Source organism: Schistocerca cancellata, chromosome 8, assembly GCF_023864275.1.
Source record: "Schistocerca cancellata isolate TAMUIC-IGC-003103 chromosome 8, iqSchCanc2.1, whole genome shotgun sequence".
NCBI lineage: Eukaryota > Metazoa > Arthropoda > Insecta > Orthoptera > Acrididae > Schistocerca > Schistocerca cancellata.
In genome coordinates this window covers 73,648,024-73,675,974 of record NC_064633.1, presented here as the reverse complement: position 1 = coordinate 73,675,974, position 27,951 = coordinate 73,648,024, and the positions used below count along the sequence as shown (strand labels likewise).

The 27,951-nt window shown below is 43.4% G+C and overlaps 1 protein-coding gene across 1 annotated transcript in view; it reads left to right on the top strand.

The window, feature by feature from the left end:
• LOC126095365 (phorbol ester/diacylglycerol-binding protein unc-13-like) overlaps positions 1-27,951 on the top strand; it is a 560,121-nt gene that overhangs the window by 460,494 nt on the left and 71,676 nt on the right. The window contains exons 5-6 of the mRNA XM_049910171.1: positions 14,877-14,993; positions 25,969-26,242. Coding sequence (XP_049766128.1) covers positions 14,877-14,993; positions 25,969-26,242 — 391 coding nt within the window. The remainder of the gene's footprint in view (positions 1-14,876; positions 14,994-25,968; positions 26,243-27,951) is intronic.

Here is a 27,951-nt window from a genome sequence, read left to right as displayed (position 1 = left end):
GGAGTGTATGTTGAGAGCGTTACAAGAGCGGTAGCAATATCCCCAAACTAAATACTTATTAAACATATGCGAAAACTATGTCCATTTCGAAATCGTAATACACAAAATGTTCGCTAGCCCCTAACAATTAAAATTTCAACATGATGATTTACAAATTAACGTACATGATACAAAAAATAGTAACTCACATTCTGCCTATCTTCAGTTCAGTAATACAAGTGGAAAAAGATTCCTACACTTGAGCACATTCAGATCTCTCAAAATATAAAGTCTCTTCAAAATTAGAGTATTGTAGTTGCCGTCCACTGTCCAGAATCAATTACTTACATGATCGAATACCATTTGTTACCACAGGCGTGTCTGCTTCCTGCAAGCACTAGAGTCCGGAATCGCTCCCTTGACCTGTTTACGGGAAAAAGTGCCCCTCTCTGCTTGGCTCCCATAGACTCGAGTGTTTCTCTACTGTCTGCTTTTTCATTGGCTGAAGGCCATCCCCACCAAAAATACATTGTTCTTATGTTCTACAGACGTTATGTGGCTTCCAGATGAAATTAATGTATTACAACAACATTTAAATAAAGAAACTTTACGAACATTTGGTCACATTTAGACCATTCACACTAAGTATAAATAGAGGTTTGTCCATAAATAAATAAGCCAGTATTCTTGTGCAAGAGCACTCATGATAAATGAACACACATTGTCTTTGAACGTGGTGTAAATAGTTATTTAGGCTTGCTTGTCAGAGGCGTCTTTTGACACCCCTTTTACAAACGTGGTGTCACCTCACACATGCGGCTGAACACTTTTTTAATTATCATGATTTTTTTGTCAGTTGTAATTGATATTTAAATATGGTTACTGCCAAAATACGGAAGTGTCCATCAAATAAGTACACAAATATGACAAAATATGAGGTATTCATATATGAATATTTGCTGTATAATTTTGGAAGGTACGATGTTCTGACAAACATTTGCATAACGAAAAGTTATAAAAAACGTAATAAATCAGGAAATAAAATAGATACGGATACATATCTTTCAGAGACGGTGGCTATAGTGCAATGCTATCATCTGAGATACTTTATGTTGAAATACAGAAAACGCTTTCAGAGATTCATTTGTGAAAATATGTATTCTTTGTGAAATATTAATATCTGTAGGTTTGGAGATATTGAAATTATAGTTGTAATTTGATGCACCTCATTTTTCTGAGATCGCAGATGTATTCAGATTAGCATTAATAGTTGACTGTGAATTATTATAGATTCTCAGAGAGCTGTAAGAAGCCATCTCTCGGCGTGTCCGTCCCTCTGCCATTTCTTGGCCCATTGTGTCTGTCCTCTTAAACGACCGTCGTCGTCAAAATTTCCCGTACTGTGATTTACCACAGCCGGGCCTTTGCTGACGCGCTAGCTCCTGGCTCGCCTGCAACGACGCGATCTCGGCCCTGAGGGCTCACAGCTTCACAAACAAATCCGCCTCCCCTCGTACCAATTCTAGGCAGTCGATTAGCGCGCCTACTTACACGTAACGTTACAGGGAGGAAGTACTAAAGAGCCTGAAGGAAAAAGATTCGCTTTGGAAGTCAGCTACATGCAGAGGTAAGCCATTTCACTGCGACTTTCTCCCACAGAGACGCTAGTCCAGTCAAGTGTGCTGGAGGCACTCTGTGAAGTTTGAAAAATGAAAGAGAAGGACTGGAAGAACGAAAGCTGTAAGGGCAGATGAGGTTAGTGGAGGGGGCCGTCAAGACTGTTCCCTCCATAGCTCGTTCGGCAAGTGCGTTGATTTCGAAAGATGGGATTTTGGATACCAGTTTGGTAAATTACTTTAATCTGTAATAAATTTTCAAAGTCAGTGCACAATGAGCTACAAAGTGAAACACTGATCTTGTTCCTTGAGGGTATGGCCAATTGTGTTCTTCGTGACAAGTGCATTCACTATCACAAACTTGTTTATATGTCCTTTAGCGTAACATATAAGTTTCAAACACACATAACGTAACAGTTGGTGATCAAAAGAACGGAAAGGTCTTTCTTTAGATAAAGTAAATAATAAAATAATAGCTTCTAAATTCCTCTCACAGATCATACATAGATTGCATTAGTGAAATCTTAATAACATCAAACAATTATGTTTTAATCACCTAGTTACTTTTATGGCAACAGGTTTACGTCGATGTTACAATTGGAGTCGAAACTACAGGCAGCCTGACACTCATCCAACTCCGTACTACAGCCCTCTAATAACGAATCAATGATTTTGCTATCTCATAATCTTGTATGTGGGATATTGCAGCCTGTTGCCCAGTTATAAACATGCGTCACTGGTGAAGGTGTCTTCAAATTACCTGAAACCCCAAACCAAAGCGGTGGGTCATTTAATTTCTTTATGTACTGCAAAAGCATATTCATTAACTGATTAAGAAATTGCTGTATATTTTAATAGAAAGGAATGTTATCAGATATTGACTTCCTCATGATGAAATAGAAGTTCACCAATAAGTGATGGGAAGTTTTGCCTAATATAAGCCTTGTGTAGTAGAACAGTAGTGTCATTGGCTGTCAGCTCAGAGCTCACAAACAGCTTCTGCCACACTTCGACAGTTATATACGTTATCAAGAATGTGTGCCATAACAAACCGAAGGGATTCTGCGAGTTCCAGAGGTTATCTGCAAAATGGATGATAGTAATGTTACTGCTAATCGGCGATGGAGCATGACTACACCGTCTCTGCGTGCATCCGCTCCAATACATGCTTGTGTGTGTTTGTGTTTGCGTCGGGAGGAGGAGGGCGGCGGATGAGTTGTGAGGGGGGGGGGGTGCTCTGTTGAAGCGAGAAAGTGGGAGTAGGAACAAAAAGGGAAGCTTTGTGCGACAGGATGTCGCCGGTGGATATAAGACAGCAAGTAGAAGCGAATAGAGCATGTTAACATGGGTCTTAACTGACTTCGTTTTTCAGTTTTGTGTATATTCCACATGAAAGCTAAAGTAATATAAAAAGTGCGCCACTGCCTCTTGGCCAAGTTAGTGTAAGTTACGTTTCACTTTCACTGTTACCGTAACTTCAGCGTACATGCTTTGTAAGGCTGGCAGATTACATTATAACTGAACCAGTCTTCGTCTGTTTGCATTATGAACAAATTATGTAAGAAGCCGTTTGCGCTAAGAATAAGAAGAAGTCTCGTATGATGTCACAGAGCTGATTCGTGTGCTACGGCACAGCGCACATTTTACACAAGAAATTTTATTCCAGAAATGTTTTCCTACAATGTGCAAAAACCATACTGGCATTCTACGTCATCAGGTCGTCCTCAGGAGTTGAGTTCCACCAAGTGTTCCTTGTGGGTGCAAGGAAGAAAGACTAGAAATAATGTCCGGTCATGTTATCGATACCATCCGAAGAGATGCTGTTTGTGAGGCAATTTGAAAAAAAAAAAAATCATTTATTTGCGTATCAGCAATAGAAATACTTCGATTAAATTCAGAGTCTGAACCAAAACTCCGTTACCAAAATTTCAGAGTCCATTCGAGGATTTTCTCCGAGCATTTTGCTGCATATGGCTTGTTACAGAGTTATGATTCATTCGTTTTTTTACCTCACGAGCAGAACACAGCAAGTCCATACACCCGACTTCCCAGAATATTCGCTCAGTCAAAGAGGAGTCAAAACACGAAAACACGAGTCTAGACCTATTCGTACATACTCGACCGTTTATGAGGAAACGACGGTCAAAGTTTTGCATGTAATTTAGGTGGATTTTTGCGCGCCTTCTCTCAGCCAAAATGGTGACGCAATGGGTGATGTCGCGGTTTCTCGTTTTTTGCGCCCCGTGTTCGGAACCTGATTATTGTCCGTAGAAGGTTACTACAAGATTGCTTCTTATCAATTGCAGGGGTACAACTTGTTTCCTCAATAAGTACCATACATTTACTATATAACATATAGTAAGTAAATGAAGCAGGAAAAAAGGAATACAAACGTCTCAAAAATGAAATCGACGGGAAATGAAAAATGGCTAAGCAGGGATGGCTAGAGGACAAATGTAAGGCTGTAGAGGCTTATCTCAAGAGGAGTAAGATAGATACTGTCTACAGTAAAATTAAAGAGACCTTTGGAGAAAAGAACCACTTGCATGAATATCAAGAGCTCAAATGGAAACCCAGATCTAAGCAAAGAAGGGAAACCGGAAAGGTGGCAGGAGTATATACAGGGTCTATACAGGGGCGATGTTCTTGAGGACAATATTGTGGAAATGGAAGAGGAGGTAGATGAAGATGAAATGGGCGATATGATACTGCGTGAAGACTTTGACAGAGCACTGAAAGACCTGAGTCGAAACAAGGCCCCAGGAGTAGACAACATTCCATTAGAACTACTGACAGCCTTGGGAGAGCCAGCAATGACAAAACTCTAACAGCTAGTGAGCAAGATGTATGAGACTGGCGAAATTCCCTCAGCCTTCAAGAAGAATATAATAATTCCAATCCCAAAGAAAGCAGGAGTTGACAGATGTGAAAATTACAGAACTATCAGTTTAATAGATCACAGCTGCAAAATAATAACGCGAATTCTTTACAGACGGATGGAAAAACTGGTAGAAGCCGGCCTCGGGGAAGATCATTTTGGATTCCGTAGAAACGTTGGAACACGTGAGGCAATACTGACCCTACGACTTTTCAAAGAAGAAAGATTAAGGAAAGGCAAACCTACGTTTCTAGCATTTGTAGACTTAGAGAAAGCATTTGCAATGTTGACTGGAATACTCTCTTTCAATTTCTGAAGGTGGCAGGGGTAAGACACAGGGAGCGAAAGGCTATTAACAATTTGTACAGAAACCAGATGGCAGTTATAAGAGTCGAGGGACATGAAAGGGAAGCAGTGGTTGGGAAGGGAATGAGACAGGGTTGTAGCCTCTCCCCGATGTTATTCAATCTGTATATTGAGCAAGCAGTAAAGGAATAAATGAAAACTTCGGAGTAGGTATTAAAATACATGGAGAAGAAATAAAAACTTTGAGGTTCGCCGATGACATTGCAATTCTGTCAGAGACAGCAAAGGACTTGGAAGAGCAGTTGAACGGAATGGACAGTGTCTTGAAAGGAGGATATGAAGATGAAGATCAACAAAAGCAAAACGAGGATAATGAAATGTAGTCGAATGAAGTCGGGTGGTGGTGAGGTAATTAGATTAGGAAATGAGACACTTAAAGTAGTAAAGGAGTTTTGCTATTTGGTGAGCAAAATAACGATGTTCGAAGTAGAGAGGATATAAAATGTAGACTGGCATTGTCAAGGAAAGCATTTCTGAAGAAGAGAAATTTGTGAACATCGAGTATAGATTTAAGTGTCAGAAAGTCGTTTCTGAAATATTTGTATGGAGTGTAGCCATGTATGGAAGTGAAACACGGACGATAAATAGTATGGACAAGAAGAGAATAGAAGTTTTCGAAATATGGTGCTACAGAAGAATGCTGCAGATTAGATGGGTAGATCACATAACAAATGAGGGGAATTGGGGAGAAGAGGAGTTTGTGGCACAACTTGACTAGAAGAAGGGACCGGTTGGTATGACATGTTCTGAGGTATCAAGGGATCACAAATGTAGCATTGGAGGGCAACGTGGAGGGTAAAAATCGTAGAGGGAGACCAAAAGATGAATACTTTAAGCAGATTGAGAAGGATGTAGGTTGCAGTAAGTACTGGGAGATGAAGAAGCTTGCACAGGATAGAGTAGCATGGAGAGCTGCATCAAACCAGTCTCAGGACTGAAGACCACAACAACAACAATAACAGTGACATATGTATTGTATTTTCAAGGATTAAACTCTTTTTATATTCTCCCTTTCTTGTATTTCATTCTTATATCAATTCTTAAATTAATTCTTACATTTTATTCTTATTTTTACCCTTCATAAGGATTCGTTGTATTTCCTTGTACCTATCGTAGAAATATTAGAAACAGAAATTCTGGACACCATGAGGATCTCGCGGAGGCAAGGTCGACAAACAGCATTTCTTAACATGAATCTCTCTCGGGTAAAAAACGTCGTTAACATTGCTGAAGGCTTCACTCATTGGCAATAATTTCGTGAAAACCCAAGCATAATGGGTCAGTTTACCGATAACTGGCCTTTGCAGTTTATCATGAATCAATATACATTACAGGAATTTCGCCGATAACAATTTGAAATAATAGTTTCATCCACTCATTTTTTTTAAGGTCATTCACGAGACATGCACTTAATAGACGAATAATGACAACTTTATTCCAGTATGCTCTGGGAAACATTCGTGTTGTAATCTTCTACAGACATAGGTAATAATCAGGTTTCGAAGACGAGGCCCGGAAGTATAAAGCCTCGACGGTAGCCACTCCTTCACCACTTAGGGCTGAATGGTTTACCTGCTAAAAGGCTCACACGGTACCTAAAAGAATTTGACTGTCGTTTTCTCAGAAGGTGTCGAGTGTCTACGAATAAACCGGGACAGGTGTTACTTTATTCTGACCTCTCGTGCACTGAGTGAATTTTGTGGGAAGTCAGTTTACGGCGCTTGCCGTGTTTCCCTCGTCAGTTATATCTGTTCCTATGAAAATACGCTTACAACCGCGTAAACGTCTATGATGTGCAATCACAAAAAATGTGCAACACAGATCACAGCTTTATGCAGTAAGCCGCAGACGATGCACAAGTATTGTGACGTGGTTGGCGTCGCTGTGGGAACAGTTTATCGTAGTGCCGTTCTGCCACTACCCCGTTGCACTATGTGTACGTTGGGCAACTCTTGTCCAGTATAGCCATCCATTCTGCTGTGTATCTTTGCTGCCGGGAAAAACAAACCCGCAACAATAGAGAGCAGTAATACCTAAGATCGAAGAGTAAAGTAGACATAACTGTAAATACTGTGAGTAATGCAACAAGGTTGTTCCCAAACAAGACACACAACGTCTACCGTGGATTTTTGCGCTGTTGTACAGATATTTTCTGTGCAGTATAGCCACAAAGATAAATGATGGTAAGAAATCAAACTATGAGAAATTACTGTGTAATGAGTCACCGAAGACAACAGGTTACATGGCCTCTGTGGCAGAGCGGTTCTAGGCGCTTCAGTCTGGAACCTCGCTGCTGCTACGGTCGCAGGTTCGAATCCTGCCTCGGGCATGGATGTGTGTGATGTCCTTACGTTAGTTAGGTCTAAGTAGTTCTAAGTCTAGGGGACTGATGACCTCAGATGTTAAGTGCCATAGTATTTAGAGCCATTTGAACCAGGTCAGCTGTACCACTCAGAAATGTCTCTGACCAACCTCAGAAAATTTGTCGTTGCAGTTGAGGTTAATACGTATATCAGTAAACTAACAGGTATCTAGTGTTTGTTAATGCCGGATTGTACGCCTTTCCCAAAATATCAACCAATTTCATTATCATGCTTTTTACAAACCTTCTCACACGTCGAAGGAATTGGTATCACGTTCGATACGACGAATACATTGTACGGCAAGTATCAAGTCTTGTAAGTCGACTCGGCTGAGCGATTGTGATACACTTGGACTGTGCAGCTGCTGGAACGCCAGCGTCAACGAGAGATTTGCCCGAGGAAACATCTGCTCCCACACTCGCACCGCTGCTCAGCTTTCACGCAATTGCAAATCTTTCTGACGCAGCTGCCTTCTTATCTATTTTTCTTCTCTATTTCTATCTACAGATTATTGTCTCTCTTCTACCTCACTAGCAATAATCTTCAAACGAAGATAGTAGCTGTTGGAGCAACACATTTATCTTGAAAGATGTAATCGTATAGTGTCTCAGTGACATTCTGAAGGAAGTCTGCCTCAAGAGACAGCGGACACTAGGATTATATACGGTCAACCTTTGACTTAAAGCTAACCTGTGAGAGATCGTGATTAGGAAAGAGGTGGTTCCACGTTAGCCACATCACGACTTTCTTCTTCACTTCCGGGTATTTTCAACCTGCAATAATGTACTGTTTGCCCACACAGTGAGCGAAGGAGAAAATGTGAGCCAAAAGTTTATTGATTCTTGTTACTGTTTGGAAGATTACGTACTTCGTGCTCTTCTCGAATGTTGATTTGTTTGTAGTTGAGTAGGGGGTGGGACCGCCTTGGCAGCATTATGAGTTTAACTTTATCTCTTTTGAACAGGAGTGAAAATTTATTGGGTTTCAGCAGAAAAAGGGACGTTGATGAACTATGAAATTCTGCTAGATGCATCATATTCTTTGACGAAATGTTGCGAAGTATTAAGCCCGAGAATTGGCACATTGGTGCTTTCTTTGTCTGCAGACTTCTCTGTAAACCAAATTGTGATTTCTTTCTGTCTTATTTGAACCCTAATACATATTAGGACATAATATTAACTGTTTATATATTGAGAAAACGAAGTGAAAACTCGCCTACAGTTACTTGGTGACATGTACATGACATATACTCCATTTGAGGTGATAACGCGACTCTAGGAACTTGATGCAGTTATTAAGAAAACATTCCTCTTCGTGGCTTGCTTCACATAGTAATTCTAAAATTTCGAGATTTACTCTCTTTCGGTGTAACCTTTACTGAAATTCTAAAGGAGATTGATCTGGAACTAATGCAGTTCAGAAAACACGAAACACCTCCGTGACTTAAGGTCATACGAAGATAAGTCTTCTCATTTAAACGTCGCACTATATGACTAAGTAAGAGCACGTTAATGCTGAGTATATCTGTGGTCCACAAAATATTGTCTCTGATATAGTATGTTAAACTTCTCCTATTTGATAATGGGACAAAATCATTAAACACAGCCATTAGATTATGAGATACAAGTAGCAGTCCATCAAAGTAGTTTCTACAAACACGCATTGACTCGGATGTTTAAAACCTAGAACATGAATTTAAATAAAAGTCCATCATAGTAAATGAATCGAATAACTTTTCAACAAGCTTAACCCAAAAACAGCTAACAGCCAGCCAATCTACAACACTGTCACCAGCCGCTGACTATTTGCGTTCCATAAGGCAAACGGGAAGCAACAGATGATGGAAGCCATCTAATGTGCCACCTGTTAGTAAGACGCCATCATTTTTACTGGATTTGTTGGATATATAATGTAATGTAAGGGCAGTTAAGTAAGAGTGTGCTTTGGTACCGTTATTAGAGTACATAAAGCGAATAGTAGTTATTATGGAAACTAAAAAGCTTATGTTAATATCACGCATAATTTTATTTCAACGTATTTCGGTGGTTTTACAATCTTCCACTTAATCTATTGTGAAGCGTGGCAGCATGGTTGGCCTATTGTTAAAAGTGATTACTTCTGTAACTGTTTCATTCGAGGTACAGTTCTCCTTTTGATCGCAGATGCTACACTTATTTCTCTGAGGCGATGATACATTAATTATTTAAAATAATACAATTCTGAATTGTAGGATAGCCTGTGTACCTAAGTACCACTGGGTACGACAGGGTTGACATTGGAAAGACGAGGACAGTAGCAGCAGTTAGAAAGCGAAGTCAGAAAGTTACCTGATATATTACCAAGGTATTCCTTTTCCTGAGAGAAACTAATCTTTACAAATGAAAAATGAAGTGGTAAAGAACATAGTAGTATTACAGCAGCAGACAAAGTGATTCAAAGTCTACCCTTTCTTGCGGAACCTACGAAATAATATTTCTTTCTTCTTAGAATCACTAGAGCACATCTTTCTTTTTTCTCAGCATGTATTTTATGCATTTATGCACTGTAATGATCTTCAATTTTTCTATTAAATTACCGTAACAACAACAAAATTTTTGTACAAATATGTTTTTAGAAAAAACTTTTTTACTCCTTAGTTTTGTTTCCATAGAAAAGATTAAAGTAATTCATTAACTGAAGTTCTCCAAGTTCCCTACGTTTGTTTTCATTGTTTTCTTGTCGTAAGGTTTTCTGAATTTGTGCTACGTATAAATATCGTTTCCGTTTTAAATTACTATCTCAGTTAAATTCTCAGAAAGAAAAGTCCGGTATAGCCAACGATGAGGTAAATTTAGGGATGGTAACACATCAGACAGAAGTTTTAAAAAGCTCATCAAAAGTAGATTGACCTTGGGTTGTAGCTGATTCATTTGAAGACAAAATATATATGTCGCTGGAACTGTTAGTACAGAGGGATTAGAAATATACTCTATCTATTAAAATATGTGTATTAACATTTATCTTCTCTTATGCCATTAACAATCTATTTCTGTGCGAAACAGAATTTATGCTAAAAGGCTGATAGTAAACAGCCTGATTCGATATGGCACTGCAAAGAATTCCCATAATACGTGTCTGCAGTCTCATTACGGGACCATAAGTGAAATTTTAGCATGTGGTTAATGATTTCCATTTCGTGACATATGTATCTTAAAGTCTGAAACCTCTTGTTCTAAAACAGTTGGTCTTCCATGATAGATGATATCGCCATTTTACAGTTCTCTGCCTCGACGACATTCAAACACAGTTGTACCAATGTGGTACTCGCGTATTCTATTGTCGACAGTCCTTGGCTAATATAATTTGAAATATACATAATTTCTTCTCAGACTGAGGATAGTAATACTGTGAAACCATCCTATTGTGAAATTAAGAATGGACTGAGCGCTTAAAACAGAAAACAACACAAAATATTTAAAAAAGTAATACGTAAGAGACACGTATTACCCGAAGCAATACGATGCGGGAGAAACTAGTGTAAGTTCAGTTTTTTAAGTATATGGAAGTGTTACTAGGCTGATGCATCAGAGTGACTATTTACTCTCCTCGTAATTTTTTAGCTATCGGGAAACCTTTATGCAGCAAGAAGCTTTTGTTGAGAGAAATGTAAGCACTGTATCTTGTTGAAGGTGTACCGGTAATTCTGATCTTTTGCGCAAAAGGAAACAGGCTACCGAAGTGCAGTTTGTTCCCTCCTTGTTTTTCACGGTATCTGTCGCAGTTTGTTATTACTACGAGGGTGTTAAAGATGTTCCACAGATTTCACATGTTGGTGAGGAGAATTATTGCAAGGAAAGAAAAAAATAAAAAAGTTTCGAAGAATGCATTCCAGCTGGGTCACACGTGAAAACCTGAAACGTGTGCGTTTCTCGTACATTTATGGTCGTTGATATCGACGTCAGGAAGTATCACGAAATGATTAGGATTTTCATTTTAGGATGAATGTTTTCTGTTGCCGTGTGGTGTGTTTCCTTATAGCCACTTGTGTGTCAGAACTGTTCCAGGTTCGTCGTCTCAGCGATACTGTTGGTACCTCGCAGGTAAGTGCGCAGACTGTACTGTGTTCATCGTAAGTTTAACGCACAAGTAAACATTGCAGTACAGTAGAACCTCGCTAATCCGTGCTCTGCAGGACTTGGAGTATGTGCGGAACGAATTAAAGGTTAGGTCATCAGAGGAATGCATTTACTGTACCGGAATATCACAGTATACTAGAGTACAACTTTAATTTTCAGCTGAAAATACTGTCTGAAATAACGCTGCAGGTTAAAACAATAACAAAACAAAAAGAAAACGTTGACACAATACAGAAACTTAGACGAAAGTGTAATGTGCACTAGTGGCTGTACTAGAAAATACATCTGTATCGAACGATACGATATTGTTACTGTGTTACTGTACGTACCTTATTTCAGTACTGCACTGACACGCAATTGATATGCGCTTAGTTTTTTAAGACATGAGTAGAATGTTCCGTTCCTAAGCAGGACGAAAACCGTTTGTAATGTCCTTTCGTTTAGTATGTGACAACCTTGCTTTTGCAGCGATGTTCCGTCATTTCCTTATGCACAAAATGACTATTGGGGTTGACGAACAAGTGCATTTTTAGCATTTGTACATAATACTCGAGCCGTATATCCATTGTCTTCACGTGTCGTCGTCTTTCTCGTTCTCATCGGTTGTTCGAGTTAAAGTGTGAATGAATTTGTCATCAATTAATTCCACTTCTGTTGCGCAGTCGGCGTCAGCTGCACAGATCCGCTCATTTCACTGGGCGCAACGTCCGACTGTAAAAATAACGTCACATGTTCACGTTTGTTTGGTGCCATATTTCAGCTTTACACACTTTAAAATATAAGAACACTGTCACTAATTTCTAAACTAACTGCTTGCCTATTAACACTTATTGATCGAGTCAGAAACAAGTTGTTTCATACTGAAACTGGTCGAACTATGGCACACAGACAAGCTGCCTACTGATCCGGCGGCCTGTAGTAACGGCCATCATACGTAAGCAAACATCGGGTACGGGAAGGTCGGACTAATCGGGGAGTCGGACCGCCCGAGGTCAGATTAGCGAGGTTCTTCTGTGTACGTTACTTCGCAAGGCGAAGCGATTACCCGGCCGCAGCGAGAATTAACTTTGCCTCGTCACTAGGTACAGACACGTTCCGGTTCGAAGTAGCGCCAGTTCAAAAAATGGTTCAAATGGCTCTGAGCGCTATGGGACTTAACATCTGAGGTCATCAGTCCCCTAGAACTTTGAACTACTTAAACCTAACTAACCTAAGGACATCACAAACATCCATGCCCGAGGCAGGATTCGAACTAGCGACCTTAGCAGTCGCGCGGTTCCGGACTGAAGCACCTAGGACAGCTCGGCCATTACGGACGGCAGCGCCAGTTGTTACCTTACAGTGCCTGTGCGAAAAGTGTTTATGGAAAACAGATTCGAGGGAAGCCATGACAGTTTTATGTTGACATTAATTTTACGGACAGTGAGAACAGTGAGAGAGGAGGGTGTGATAAGCCGACAGAGATGGCAACAAGCAAAAGTTAAGTGAGTCGGCGGTGTGCAAGTTACGAAATGTGGAACACAGCGCCGAGAGGCGCATAATTACCTCAAATCAGAATAAGCAAAATACACACAATAAATGTTTCGTTGACGATTGGAATAAATGTGTTATTAAACCGAAATATATGTAATATTATGAACAGTATAAAGAACTACCATTTTTGCAAAAACTTCACAGCTTTTTTTGCACAGAAGTGCACTTCAACGTTAGCAATGAAATTCTGATAAAAACTTGATTTTAAAAAGTGCCAGAATGAGCGAGTCATTATGTGCGGAAGAGAAAACATAATTGTAAAAAGAGCACAACACTTTTAATTTTTGTAAGATAAAGAAAAGAAGCATCAGAATTGCAATGGCTATTGGTTTATTCAGGTGAACCGTGGAGTCATACACAGCATATTGTGAATAGCTATTGTAGGGTGAGACTGTGTGAGGAGTATTGTGAAACTAAAATGCCATGCGATGTTTCGTGGCTGTGAATGCGAAGCTTCGTTTCATGTTCACTTCTTCTTTACAACTATAGCAGGAATACTTCGGACTATCATTTAAAAACAGAGAAAATAAAATTAAAAATACGTAGAGACAAGGTAAGCCAAACATTTGGCGTTAATTAAGGAGCTCCGACTTTCTCCTGTCCTCTGTAGTCCACTGACAAAATTTTGCATGAAAATGTTTTTCTTCGTGCTACCACCATATCATTTTGCCCTAAATCCTATAGAACTTGTTCGGGCTCTTGCAAATACGTAGTCGTAATACGACAGGGATTTTTTTTCTCTAACCCGAAAAAGTAACAGCTGATGCTTTTCCTGCTTCTTGCTAATAAATAAACGTTGTGTGTCACCTAGCCTTCTGCAAGCCTTTCGACATAACGCAGCTGTTCAGTTAACCTCAGCAGGCTGAGGGGACCGTTACATCTGAAAAAAAATGAGGTTATCACCATGAAACAAACTTTGCGGTACTACTCAAAAACACTATCCTCTGCACCGTGCGGCAAGTTTTCTGTTGATGATGTGACGTAAGGTACTATTGTTGTGGTATTAGAAGACTAATCTGGCCTGTGTGGCAGACCGGTTCTAAGCGCTTCAGTCCGGAACCGCGCTGCTGCTACGGTCGCAGGTTCGAATCCTGCCTCGGGCATGGATGTGAGTGATGTCCTTCGGTTTAAGTAGTTCTATGCCTAGGGGACCGATGACCTCAGATGTAAGTCCCATAGTGCTTAGAGCCATCTGAACCATTAGAAGACTAAAAGACTAAAAAGGCTGCACAAAGCTGTCCTGCCCACCGCTGGCAGTCCCTTCTTGCGAGGATTAGGCTGCAGCAGCAGCGTTTGTGTTGTAACAGCCGAGCGATGTATCATCTAAGTCGCTGTATATGTGATTAGTGAAAACTATGAGCAGCAGATAAAAGGTATAACATCAGATTACAATTTGTACAATATGCAAGGACAATGAAACGTACGGTAAAATTCCATCAAACGGTACAAAAGCGATCAAGCGGAAATTTAATGTTGCGAGAAAAAACGAGGTGCAAGAAAACCTGCTGCAGACGTAGTAATTTCAGCTCTTTGTCGTAAGTGTACTGTAAAAGCGTATTTCCGAAATTTTTAGAGTAGACATTTCACCTGAGTTGTTACGTTCTAAACATACCCTCCGCCAAACGCAGAATCTGAAATCTGTCGTATCGGTTGCGACGGATTTCTTTTCTCAGTAATATCTTGGATAAATTAGCCATAATGGAACATTCTGTTTCTCGGTGCTTTTAAATATTTAACCCTCTGACTGGACAAACCAGTGAAGACTTTCAACGGTTTAGCGTGCCTCGATGTGTCAGTCACGCTAGAATATCAACGAAATAACTGACACGTAAGAATGGCACAACATGTGATGTAGGTGCACTGCACCAGACGACCAATCGCTAAAAGTGCGGCGATTCACGTCAGATTCGCACTTACGATGAACAAAGTAGAGCAGTAGTCTGTAGCTGGCCACGCAGTGTGGGGGCGGCCTGCCGTGGGTGCGTCGTTCCTGTGGACTGATAGTTGCCTTTTGTGCCTCGTGCAGACCCGGAGAACACGGAGGGCGCCGACCTGCAGCGGAAGCTGGAGATGCTGAACAACATCATGGACCAGGAGGCGCGCGCCGAGCAGGCCCGCAGGCAGCTGCAGTACTTCGGCCACTGTAAGTACTCACCCGCGGGCACTGGCCCCGCACCTCTCTGTAGGGTACGTGCAGTTCACGTCTGAATCCATACCATGCAAGCCACTGTGTTGTGAGAGGGGGTACTTCATGCCGCCGACTTTCAGTTCCACTGGGAAGAACGATTATCAGTAAACCTTTGTACTGAAATGCTGTATTCAATCAATTATTGGTCAAGTTCTGCAGAGTGTGTTTTCTCTCCTTGCTTTTTCTCATATTTCTACACTCCTAGAAATTGAAATAAGAACACCGTGAATTCATTGTCCCAGGAAGGGGAAACTTTATTGACACATTCCTGGGGTCAGATACATCACATGATCACACTGACAGAACCACAGGCACATAGACACTGGCAACAGAGCATGCACAATGTCGGCACTAGTACAGTGTATATCCACCTTTCGCAGCAATGCAGGCTGCTATTCTCCCATGGAGACGATCGTAGAGATGCTGGATGTAGTCCTGTGGAACGGCTTGCCATGCCATTTCCACCTGGCGCCTCAGTTGGACCAGCGTTCGTGCTGGACGTGCAGACCGCGTGAGACGACGCTTCATCCAGTCCCAAACATGCTCAATGGGGGACAGATCCGGAGATGTTGCTGGCCAGGGTAGTTGACTTACACCTTCTAGAGCACGTTGGGTGGCACGGGATACATGCGGATGTGCATTGTCCTGTTGGAACAGCAAGTTCCCTTGCCGGTCTATGAATGGTAGAACGATGGGTTCGATGACGGTTTGGATGGACCGTGCACTATTCAGTGTCCCCTCGACGATCACCAGTGGTGTACGGCCAGTGTAGGAGATCGCTCCCCACACCATGATGCCGGGTGTTGGCCCTGTGTGCCTCGGTCGTATGCAGTCCTGATTGTGGCGCTCACCTGCACGGCGCCAAACACGCATACGACCATCATTGGCACCAAGGCAGAAGCGACTCTCATCGCTGAAGACGACACGTCTCCATTCGTCCCTCCATTCACGCCTGTCGCGACACCACTGGAGGCGGGCTGCACGATGTTGGGGCGTGAGCGGAAGACGGCCTAACGGTGTGCGCGACCGTAGCCCAGCTTCATGGAGACGGTTGCGAATGGTCCTCGCCGATACCCCAGGAGCAACAGTGTCCCTAATTTGCTGGGAAGTGGCGGTGCGGTCCCCTACGGCACTGCGTAGGATCCTACGGTCTTGGCGCGCATCCGTGCGTCGCTGCGGTCCGGTCCCAGGTCGACGGGCACGTGCACCTTCCGCCGACCACTGGCGACAACATCGATGTACTGTGGAGACCTCACGCCCCACGTGTTGAGCAATTCGGCGGTACGTCCACCCGGCCTCCCGCATGCCCACTATACGCCCTCGCTCAAAGTCCGTCAACTGCACATACGGTTCACGTCCACGCTGTCGCGGCATGCTACCAGTGTTAAAGACTGCGATGGAGCTCCGTATGCCACGGCAAACTGGCTGACACTGACGGCGGCGGTGCACAAATGCTGCGCAGCTAGCGCCATTCGACGGTCAACACCGCGGTTCCTGGTGTGTCCGCTGTGCCGTGCGTGTGATCATTGCTTGTACAGCCCTCTCGCAGTGTCCGGAGCAAGTAATGTGGGTCTGACACACCGGTGTCAATGTTTTCTTTTTTCCATTTCCAGGAGTGTATTATGCCAGGGGGAAAGCTCAGTCTCGGAATCCTACTGTCTGATTTTTATCTCCATTTTTATTATGTTTCATATTCGGCACCCCACGCAGCTTCAACCACCTTTCCTAAACATGGCACATTACTGGAATGTGGGAGAAATTGCGAACACATGCTCATTGGCCAGTTGAGGTTTGCTTCCTTGGCTCAGGTCTGCAGCAGCGTTTGGGAACGGTCGTTGTTTTTATTTTTCTAAGCTTGCTTGGGCCATCAATTTGGCACACCGTATGTCTGCCTGGTATTTTTTAAAGCACAGCCTCGCGGTTAGTTCCCATAGACACAGGTGCAAGACAAGCACTTGTTCAAATTTTAGACGCTGAATCGACGGAATATTTTGAGGTATGGAAGCAGGCTTCGTTTCTCCTATCTTACGATTAAGGGAGACATGTGGTACCACTGAAAAATTCGCCTCGTCGACAGGTCAGTTTGCCCCCTCCAAGTTTCTTTCTCTTTCTACCCACACAGGCGAGCCAGGTTGGGTTTTGTGCAGAATTTGTCAGTCGCTGTTCTGGGATCTGGTGAATGTGACTTGTCACAACTTCGAGCAGTTGGAAGGTTCTTTTAGATGGGAGTTAGTGTATTTTTTCATATTAGAAATTTTTAAAATCGATTATCAGAATCTTAATGAGGTTCTTGCGAGAGATAACTGTATTCAGCTGGGTCTGATTTTGTTCTTTATCCAGTCACGATATACACCACCCATCATGGCCTCTATCAAGTTTCGTGCCTCTTTTCGTTGTGAGTCACAAGCCAGTTTTGACGACTCAAGCTTTACTAGGAAATGGTGAATTCTACCTTCGGTTTTTCTGTGATTTTTTGAAGCTTTGTGTGTGAGCAGATGAGCGTCCATGTTGTGTGCGTTGTTTAACCTAATCCTCGTTGAATGATGATAATAACAACAGTTTCCATTCACGGAACCGTAGTGTTGGGATTTTATGTATTTACTGACTTTGAAGAGTACGTTCATTTTCCTGAATAAATGCCAATTTGGAATCAACTTATTTCTTTAAATTTTTCCTCACTGCGCGTACCAGCACACCATTCGGTCTTCTGTGGTCATTAACCTCGCTTACCCTGCACGAGAACGACACTAACAAGCATTTAGTTATGTTCATTCCCTCATCAGCTGCTCTGGAGTCCGCAAGTTAAATTTACATTGCACAGTTGCTTTCAGGTAGAATGCAGGACAAAATTCAAATAAATCTTAACCACTGTTTTGTTCAATGGAAAGCTTGAGGCCACGAACAAGTACCGGGTGATCAAAAAGTCACTATAAATTTGAAAACTGAATAAATCACGGAATAATGTAGATAGAGAAGTACAAATTGACACACATGCTTGGAATGACATGGGTTTTTATTAGAACCAAAAAAATACAAAAGTTCAAAAAATGTCCGACAAATGGAACTTCATCTGATCAGAATAGCAATAATTATCATAACAAAGTAAGACAAAGGAAAGATGATGTTCTCTCAGGAAATGCTCATTACGTCCACCATCATTCCTCAACAATAGGGGTAGTCGAGGAATAATGTTGTGAACAGCACTGTAAAGCATGTCCGGAGTTATGGTGAGGCATAGGCGTCGGATGTTGTCTTTCAGCATCCCTAGAGATGTCGGTCGATCACGATACACTTGCGACTTCAGGTAACCCCAAAGCCAATAACCGCACGGACTGAGGTCTGGGGACCTGGGAGGCCAAGCATGACGAAAGTGGCGGCTAAGCACACGATAACCACCAAACGACGCGCGCAAGAGGTCTTTCACGCGTCTAGCAATATGGGGTGGAGCGTCATCCTGCATAAACATAGTACGTTCCAGCAGGTGTTTATCAGCCAGGCTGGGGATGATGCGATTCTGTAACATATCGGCGTACCTCTCACCCGTCACGGTAGCAGTTACAAATCCAGAATCACGCATTTCCTCGAAGAAAAAAGGCCCGATAACGGTAGATGTGGTAAATCCAACCCATACCGTGACTTTCTCGTCGTGCAATGGAGTTTCCACGACAGTTCTAGGATTTTCGGTAGCCCAAATTCTGCAGTTGTGGGCGTTGACAGACCTTCGGAGCGTGAAATGAGCTTTGTCGATCCACAACACGTTATTCAACCAATCGTCATCTTCCGCCATCTTTTGAAACGCCCACACAGCATATGCCCTCCATTTCACTAAATTGCCAGGTAACAGCTCATGATACCGATGGATTTTGTACGGATAGCATCGGAGGGTACGCCTAAGTGCCAACCAAACAGTAGTGTACGGAATGCCGGTGCGACGTGCGACTTCACGAGAGCTGACTTCCCCGTGCATAGACGAACCCGCTACAGTCTCCATTTCTTCCTGAACTGTCTAAGCAGCATTACGCATTGTGCTCGGTCGGCCACTACGGGGTCAATCGTCTAAACAACCCGTGGCTACGAACTCGAAATCATTCTCGCCACATCTGCATATGTCAAAGGACCTTTACCCGTTCGAATCCCCTTCCTATGGCGATAGGATCGTAACGCTGAACTAGCACATTCCCCATTCTGATAATACAGCTTCACTAAAAGCGCCTTTTCAGGTAACGTCAACATGCTGCGACTGCTGGCTCATCTGATTCTCTCTCTCATTACAGCTCCTATTGTCATGCGCAGTCACTGACGTTTTGCTGTCCAGCGCCATCTGCCGGACATTTTTTGAACTTTGTTTTGTTTTTGGTTCTAATAAAACCCCATGTCATTCCAATGATGTGTGTCTATTTTTACCTCTCTATCTACATTATTCCGTGGTTTATTAAGTTTTCAAATTTATACTCACTTTTTGATCACCCGGTACATGGCGTATGGCAAAATTCCCCCCCCCCCCCCCCCCCGAAGATCTACTTACCAATATTTAAACGTTTTCAATATTCTATAATGTTATATGTTATTAATCAACCCCCTCCCCCCCAGGAGACATCATGGTAATAACATGTATCAAGGCCTCTTAATTAATAATGGCCTAAGTTCCGCGAGAAAAATAGTCCACAAGCGTTGCCAGGAATGCAGCATTCAGCAGAAGCCACTCATTGGTGCTTATATTCCGTAGAGCTACAAAACTGCAGGGATGTTAATTGCTACGTTCCACTCACTGTTCAATGATCCAGACATTTTCTGTGCGGTTAAGATCAGGTGATTCCGCCGACCAGAGAGGTGCGATAATCGGATGAGTGAGTACCTGGGTGGTCAAATAATATTGGTGTCTTCAGAATTGTGTCGGTCTTGTGTAAATACGGAACAGGAAGTTGGAATCGGATGGATATTTGGCCTGTAGTGAGAGATGAATAGGCGACAAACACAGCCTTATTTTGTAAAAATAATAAAAAAGATGTTTAATCTAAGTATCGATCTCCAGTCGCTAAGTCGGCGATCGTTGAAGTTAGCTTGCGACCGAACGTGGTAGTGTGTGGAAGAGAAGAGGGTGCGTGTCGTGGCGACGACCCACACTAGAGCCATTCTAGGAATCCGGGAGGGATCAGAACCTAACCGGCACGGGCTGCGTACGTTAGGAGGGCGTATACACGGATAGTGGGAAGTGCAGACTTTGGTGTGATACTTGGAGGGTGCGGTATACGAAGCAACATTTGAAAGTGCAAGTTTAGGTTGGAGGTCCAAATAATGGAGGACGAGTGTAGTCCCCATGACCAGTTTGAGGCTAATATCAGATTTTTATTGGAGAGTTAGTTGTTGCAATGATTTAAATTATTCAATTTAATTCACTGACCTTATAGTGTTTTACTAATTTTCAAGGGATGGTTTTGTATGGTGGGCTGAAAGTCAGAAACACGGAATCAACAGTTGGTTCCTCCTGTTATTACAGCCAGGATATTGACAGCTTTGGTTTTAGGGACCAGAGGTTACACGATGTCATTACAGTATTAATGGAATGACCTGGGTGAGGACTGAAGGGTTGAATGGAGGGAAAGGGAGGGGGTGTTACTCTTATTCTTATAGTGGTACTGGTCAATAATTTTATAGAGGGTGTGATTTACCTGAGTTATCTTAAAAAAATTGTCTTAAGCGTTATGGAGATGGGTGAGATTACCTACCAGCCCAGGCTTATGTGCAGTGTCATTCCGAGGTTCGGCCAATGTGTCTTTTAGTGGGCCACGGCATTGGTGACTGTGTAAAACCCAACACTGTGTGTTCTCTAGCGAGAGACTGCTTCCAAAGGCATACGAGTCTTTGAATCGTTGGTGCTGTGACCCTTATCAAAATATATCAAAACTGATATCTATTTTTCGTAATCACATACAAATGACCCCCTGGAATTCAGGAAAAATGGTAAAAGTCTTACTTATAAACAACGTTGACTATAAACACTGCTGACCACTACGGCAGTACCGCAAAACCACAATGAGACAAACGCCGAAATGGCATGAAGCTACTGCATGTCTGGAAATGCAAACGCGTAAGATTTCAGCGTAACCGCCTGAGTAGGTAGGAGAGAAATCTTTTGCATTCCTTATCCGCCTATCGAGATTCCAGTTAGTGATTTCGCGGTGTTGTTGCTCAGTTTGGCCAGGATACTGCGACTTTTATACGAATATAGTGGTTTCAATAGGGCCCTACTGAACGCCATACAGGATCTCGACAGCACCATGGAACTAGCGCTCAGGAGGAAAGAGTTACCATTCACTCGGCCGTGCCGGATCGTATAAACACGTATTCACCTTGTGCCATATACACGACGTTCCCCTTAAAGGACCTCAATCCCTCAGACAATAAGGCGTTACGGGACTGCATATGCAGAAGGCGCTGCCTTTCCGGACTGTGTCGATCACAACATGGACGACAGACACGGGGAAAGCTCCACCAGGGACCTATTACGTCCATCGTGTCACGTTTGCGCAACTGGATCGGCACAAATTCCTCCGTGCTCCGGATATATACGGCAGTGTAAGCCGACGCGTCGGAAGTTCGCTCCACCGGAGACCTCGGCCAATTTAAGCCTCGGCTCTTAGCAGACCATCAGTCCCGGTGGGAAGATACAGCAACGGGGCCTACGACTTGCAGCGATATTCCGAGACGTACCTCACGGTCAACTACATCCTCAACTACATCCTCCACCGTCAGGGATTATCAGTGGAATAGTCTTAAGTCAACCATGGACGATAAATAGTTTTGACAAGAAGAGAATAGAAGCTTTCGAAATGTGGTGCTACAGAAGAATGCTAAGCAAATTCAGAAGGATGTAAGTTGCAGTAATAACTTGTAAGTTTGCACTGCTTAGTGTAGCATGGAGAGCTGCTTCAAACCAGTATCTGGACTGAAGACCACAACAACAACAACAACAACAGTCGTCATGTCCCACTACGATTATTCACTGTGTATTCCAGGCGTATGCCTGTTAGTGTCTGAGAAGTTACATTATTTTTTTTATTGAGAAGAGTTTTTCCTTTGTTATTAAACCTCTGTATTGTGGTCATAATGAATCCTTATTTATTTTACCTGTGTCTTATTATTGCTAATCAAGCATCTCCCCGTGGGAGATAAAACATCTTGAATCAGAAAATGGATTTGTCTGCAACAAGAAAAGTATCCACATGGACAGTGCGATGACTCCATGCCGATCAGTGTTTCGATTTGCCATGGCAGGGCACCATAACGGGACGGCACTGGACACAGTAGTGGCACCACGCCGTCTTTCCAGACCAGTCTTTGTTCTGCTTCTAGTATGACGGTGGAGGCTCTGAGGGTATCGAACGTTGCCTGGTGACATCTGCCTTCACCATCAGGGTCCAACATGTGACGTGGTGGTACGGGGTTCCATTCAATATACAATGCGATTGCCTCCTTTGGCATAGCCGGTAATTCGGACAGTAACCGGTACATTTCTGACGTGTTAAAGTTGATGGCTCCGTGACTTCATCTTGCAACAGGATAACGCAAGACCGCACGCTGCCCATGCTCTGCTGACCTATCTCGAGTCAGATGGCGTTAGACTGTTACCCAACAATCATCCGCCGCAACGACTGATAAACTCTGGCATAAGTTAATGCAGTGTAGAATGCCTAGCCATATCTGACCTCCGAGCTTAGATTTAATGCTCGACCGAGTTAAAGCCATCGTTTCTGACAGGCGGCAGCTCTTTGTACTTAATTTCACACGGTGTATATCGACAAATCACTCATTAATTTGTTCATGTAATATTCGTGCTATATTGTGTCAGACGAAAGTAAGATTTCATTTGGTGTCACCATTTTAATGACCAGCTATGCACTTTCCTTAGTCTTACATCTCAACTCATATTTCCTTCAGAAAACCTGCTTTTGGTAATACGTTTTCAGGTGTATCGCACGCAGACGCATACACAGGCGTCCGCACCAACTACTGGAACCTGACGGTATAATCTTCAGTTTCATCACAAAATTATGGAGCATCTCTAACAACAGACGCCTCGAATCTACTAAATAGCAGATTTAGCATTGCAGTGACTAGAAATACTCTGTTCTTTTTTAAAAGTTTGTTTCCTTCTCCACTTTGAGATACATTAATGTGGCATATGTTTCTGATTATTTTTGTTGCATTTCAACAGAATTTTCGCCATCGATCTCACGTCTCCTATTTCAGATTTTTAATTTTTAGTGACAAACTAACATTACTGGTGTATTAATAATAGTATTTCTTGTGAATGCCTCCTTAAATACCCTGGAATTAAACGTGAAAATAATGTAATTTCCGATCCTTAAATCAAAATGGTTGCTTTCAAATTCATATTAAAAATATAGAAATGTCTGCTTAGCTTAGACTCAAGAATTTTGCTAACCATTTTGCTATCTAAGTAATCTACCTAAAAGCATTGGAATGACAGTCATTCAAGATACAATAGTTTTATGCATTTGCTGTCAAATTTAGTTCTTGGGGCAGTAATATACGTTCTCAAACTGTACTAGCTGTACAGTGTGAACATAAACAGTCTGAAAATCTTGTAAGGGTGCCGCAGGATAGATTGTGCTGAAAAATAGTTGTGTAGAAAAAAATGAAACGTTGCTCGTTTCCGAGTTAATCAGCGTTGAAGTGAGCCATTCAGTCCGTTTGAAAGCAGGTTCAAGCGGCCCACCAGAGCACCAGGGGCGGTGACGCCAGACGTGCTCTCCGCTTGGCTCCCTAACACGGAACAACACAGCGCTGCAAATATTTGACATGGGACGGCACTAAGGATCGAATCAAAGCCAAAGGCTGAGCAGTCTCTTGCGCTGTCATCTATGCTATAAGAACAACAAACACTAACTCTATCTGGTGGACCGCTTGAATTTTCACGCGTAACGACCCTAATGGCTAACTTCAGTGATAATTAAGTGAGAAACGGGAAAACGTATTGAGTTTTTTCTTAGCAATTATTTCTCAACACAGTCACAGATGCTGATGCAATAGCTCCGTACTTAACAATCATATGCAACTGCTCGCGCCGGCCGGAGTGGCCGACCGGTTCTAGGCGCTACAATCTGGAAACGCGCGACCGCTACGATCGCAGGTTCGATTCCTGTCTCGGACATGGATGAATGTGATGTCCTTAGGTTAGTTAGGATTAAGTAGTTCTAAGTTCTAGGCGACTGATGACCTCTGAAGTTAAGTCCCATAGTGCTCAGAGCCACTTGAACCAACTGCTCGCTCGACGAAAGACCCGTACCCAAGGCAGGTAACACTAATATTCTAGAAAGGCAATAGGAGTAATCAACTAAATTAGAGGCCCATATCATTGTCGACATGTAGCAGGATTGAGGAACATGTGCTGTGTTCCAACTTTATGAATTACATCGAAGAGAACAGTCTACTGACACACACTCAGTGCTATTGAGAAAGGATTTCAAATTTACTCCGTATTTTTAGATATCAAGAAGGCTTTAGACACTGTACCTCAATAGCGGCTTGTAATCAAGTTGTGTGGTTACAGAATATCATCTGTTATGCGATTGGATTGGTGGCTTCCTGTCACAGAGGTCATAGTTCGTAGTAAGTGACGGAAAGTCATAGAGTAAAACGGAAGTGACTTCTGGCTTTCGCCAAGGTAGTGTTATAGGCCTTCTGCTGTTCCTTATCTATGCAAACTATTTAGGAGACAACCTTACCAGCCGTCTTAGGCTGTTTGCAGATGATGCTGTCGTTTATCGTCCAATTAACTCATAAAAAGTTCAAAACAAATCTTAAAACGATTTAGAGAAGATATCTGTGGTTCAAATGGCTCTGAGTACTATGGGACTTAACGTCAGAGGTCATCAGTCCCCTAGAACTTAGAACTACTTAAACCTAACTAACCTAAGGACATCACACACATCGATGCCCGAGGCAGGATTCGAACCTGCGACCGTAGCAATCGCGCGGTTCCGGACTGCAGCGCCTAGAACCGCGTGGCCACCACGGTCGGCAGATATCTGTGTGGTGCGAAAATAGGCAGTTGACTCTACATAACAAAAGGCATGATGTCATCCACATGAGTGCTAAAACGAATCCGTTAAACTTCGATTACGCGAAAATCAGTTAAATCTAAAGTCCATAAATTCAGTTAAATACCTAGGAATTACAATTACGAGCAAGTTAAATTTAATGGAAGACATAGAAAATGTTGTGGGGAAGGCGAACCAAATACTGCTATTTATTGTCCGAACGCTCACACGATGCGGCAGATCTAGTAAAGAGAATGCCTGCATTACGCTTGTGCGTCTTGTTTTGGAGTACTGCAGCGCGGTGTGAGACCTTTACCAGGAGGGATTAACGGAGTACATCCAGAAAGTTCAAAGAAGAGAAGCAGTTTTTGTGTTATCGAGGAATAGGGGAGAGTGTGTCACACATGGTTCAGGATTTGTGGCGGACATAATTAAAACAAAGAAGTTTCTCGTTGAGCCCACATCTTCTCAAAAAAATTTCAATCGCCAGCTATCTCCTGCGAATGAAAAAAATATTTTGTTGGCGCCAACGTACATAGTAAGAAACCATCTTCATAATAAGGGATATGAGAACTCGCACGGATAGATATAGGTGTTCTCTTTTCTAGTGCGTTTTTCGAGAATGGAGTAATAAAGAATTATTGTGAAGGTGGTTCGACGAACCCTCTGTCAGGCACATAAGTATGATCTGCAGAGTGTCGACGAAGATGTAGATGTAGGTAAAACAACCTTACAAGTTTTTCAGACTGTTTGTGACCGTCGTGTATAAAAAGTAGGAATTTCAGAATGTTGCCCTCTCTCGAAAAAATTTCCGCGGACGCCCACGACAGGGTGTGTTAAGCGCAGGCATGTCGGTGTTTTCGCAGCCGGCTACTCGGAAGACAGCGACTACACGAGCGACCTGAACTACCCGGTGGGCGGGCAGCACGCCAACTCGTCGGCGTCGCAGTTCCGGTCGGCGGCGCACGACATGGCCACGCCCGAGACCAGCCGCGAGAACTCGTACGAGCGCGACGAGCACCTGTCGCCGTACGGCACGTCGCACGGGCACGGGCTGGGCCGCCACGACGCGTACGGCAGCGCCGAGGACATGGAGCCGCTCTCCTACAACAGCAGGCCCCGCGGCTACAAGGAGTACAGGTAGGCGTGGGTGCACACCCTCCACCACAACCGCACACTCTGGGTCACGCTGTTCACGTGGACGGGGGTGGGCGAGCAGCCGGGCCAGTGGTCCGCAACTCTGTGATAACTACCCCTGAACCGTGAAGTGAAATTTTCTGAGGGGTAGAAGCATATGGGTCTGACGCATTTGGATCAAGATAAGAAATTATTTTTAAAGGATCATTACTACAGCCACTGGAATACTGATTACATACACTGATCAACCAGAATATTATGACTACCTACCTAGTAGCCTGTATGTCCACTTTTGGCTCGGCATTGAAAGCAATGAGGCCTTCGTAGGTTTTGGAGGGGGTTGGCACTACATCCTAACACGCAAGCCACCTAATTCCCGCAAATTCCGGGCGGTGAGGTGGGGGGGCAAGAGTTCTGACGGCACATCCCAGATATTTTGTTGAAAAATACCATCGACGTCGGGAAACGTTACCATCGCGATGCGGTGTGCGTGGTCTGCAACCAGTGTGTGATACTCCTTCGCGGTCATCGTGCCTTGCGCATCTCCAGTGGATCCGCGTAAGCCCACGCGAATGTTCCCCAATGCATCGGGGAGACGCCGCCAGCTCGTCTCCGCCCCACAATACAGGTATCGAGCAGCTGTTCCCCTGGAAGACGACGGATTGGCGTCCTCTCGTCGGCATGACGCAGTTTTTTTTTTTGTGGTTTTAGGGCGCACAACTTCAACGGTCATTAGCGCCCAGAATACGTTAGGAATGCACCGCGAGTCACAAGTTTAAAACAGCAACGAAACGGAAAACACGATAAAAGACAGACTGAGGCATAGGATTAAAAAAAGAAAACAGCATAATCAAATGTCCTTAGAGAGGGTTGTCAAATTGATAAAATGAAGAACGCGAGCAGCTGCTCGTGGGTCATCCGCTAAAATGGCTTCTAGAGTACATGGCAGGCCAAGATCAAGACGCAGTGTGTTAAAATCCGGACAGGACGTTAAAATGTGGCAGACCGTCAGCAATTGCCCACATGGACAGAACGGTGCCGGCGCAGCCGTCAGCAGATGGCGATGGCTGAACCGGCAGTGTCCAATTCGTAACCGGGCCAAAACTACCTCCTCCCGCCGAGAAGGGCGTGAGGAGGAAGTCCAAGCCACGGGAAGAGGTTTCAAGGCCCGAAGCTTGTTGTCTGTAAGTGCAGCCCAATCGGCATGCCACAGCGATAAAATGCGCCGACAAATGACCCTGCTACAATCTGACGAAGGGACACAACAAGAAGCTGTCCGAGGCTGGAGGACCGCAGCCTTGGCCGCGGCATCTGCAGGTTCGTTCCCAGGCATACCGACATGGCCAGGAACCCACATAAAGCTAACCGGAGAACCGACGTCCACCAGCTGCTGAAGAGAGCGTTGGATCCGGTGCACGAAAGGGTGAACCGGGTACGGATCACTGAGGCTCTGGATAGCGCTCAGGCAATCGGAGCAGATGACTTATGCAGAATGTCGGTGGCGGCAGATGTAAAGAACAGCCTGGTAGAGGGCAAAGAGCTCAGCTGTGAAGACCGAACAATGGCCATGGAGCCGGTATTTGAAACTTTGTGCCCCGACAATAAAAGAACACCCGACCCCGTCATTCGTCTTAGAGCCATCTGTATAAATGAAGATCATATTAAGGAACATCGAACGAAGTTCGACAAAACGGGAGTGGTAGACTGAACCG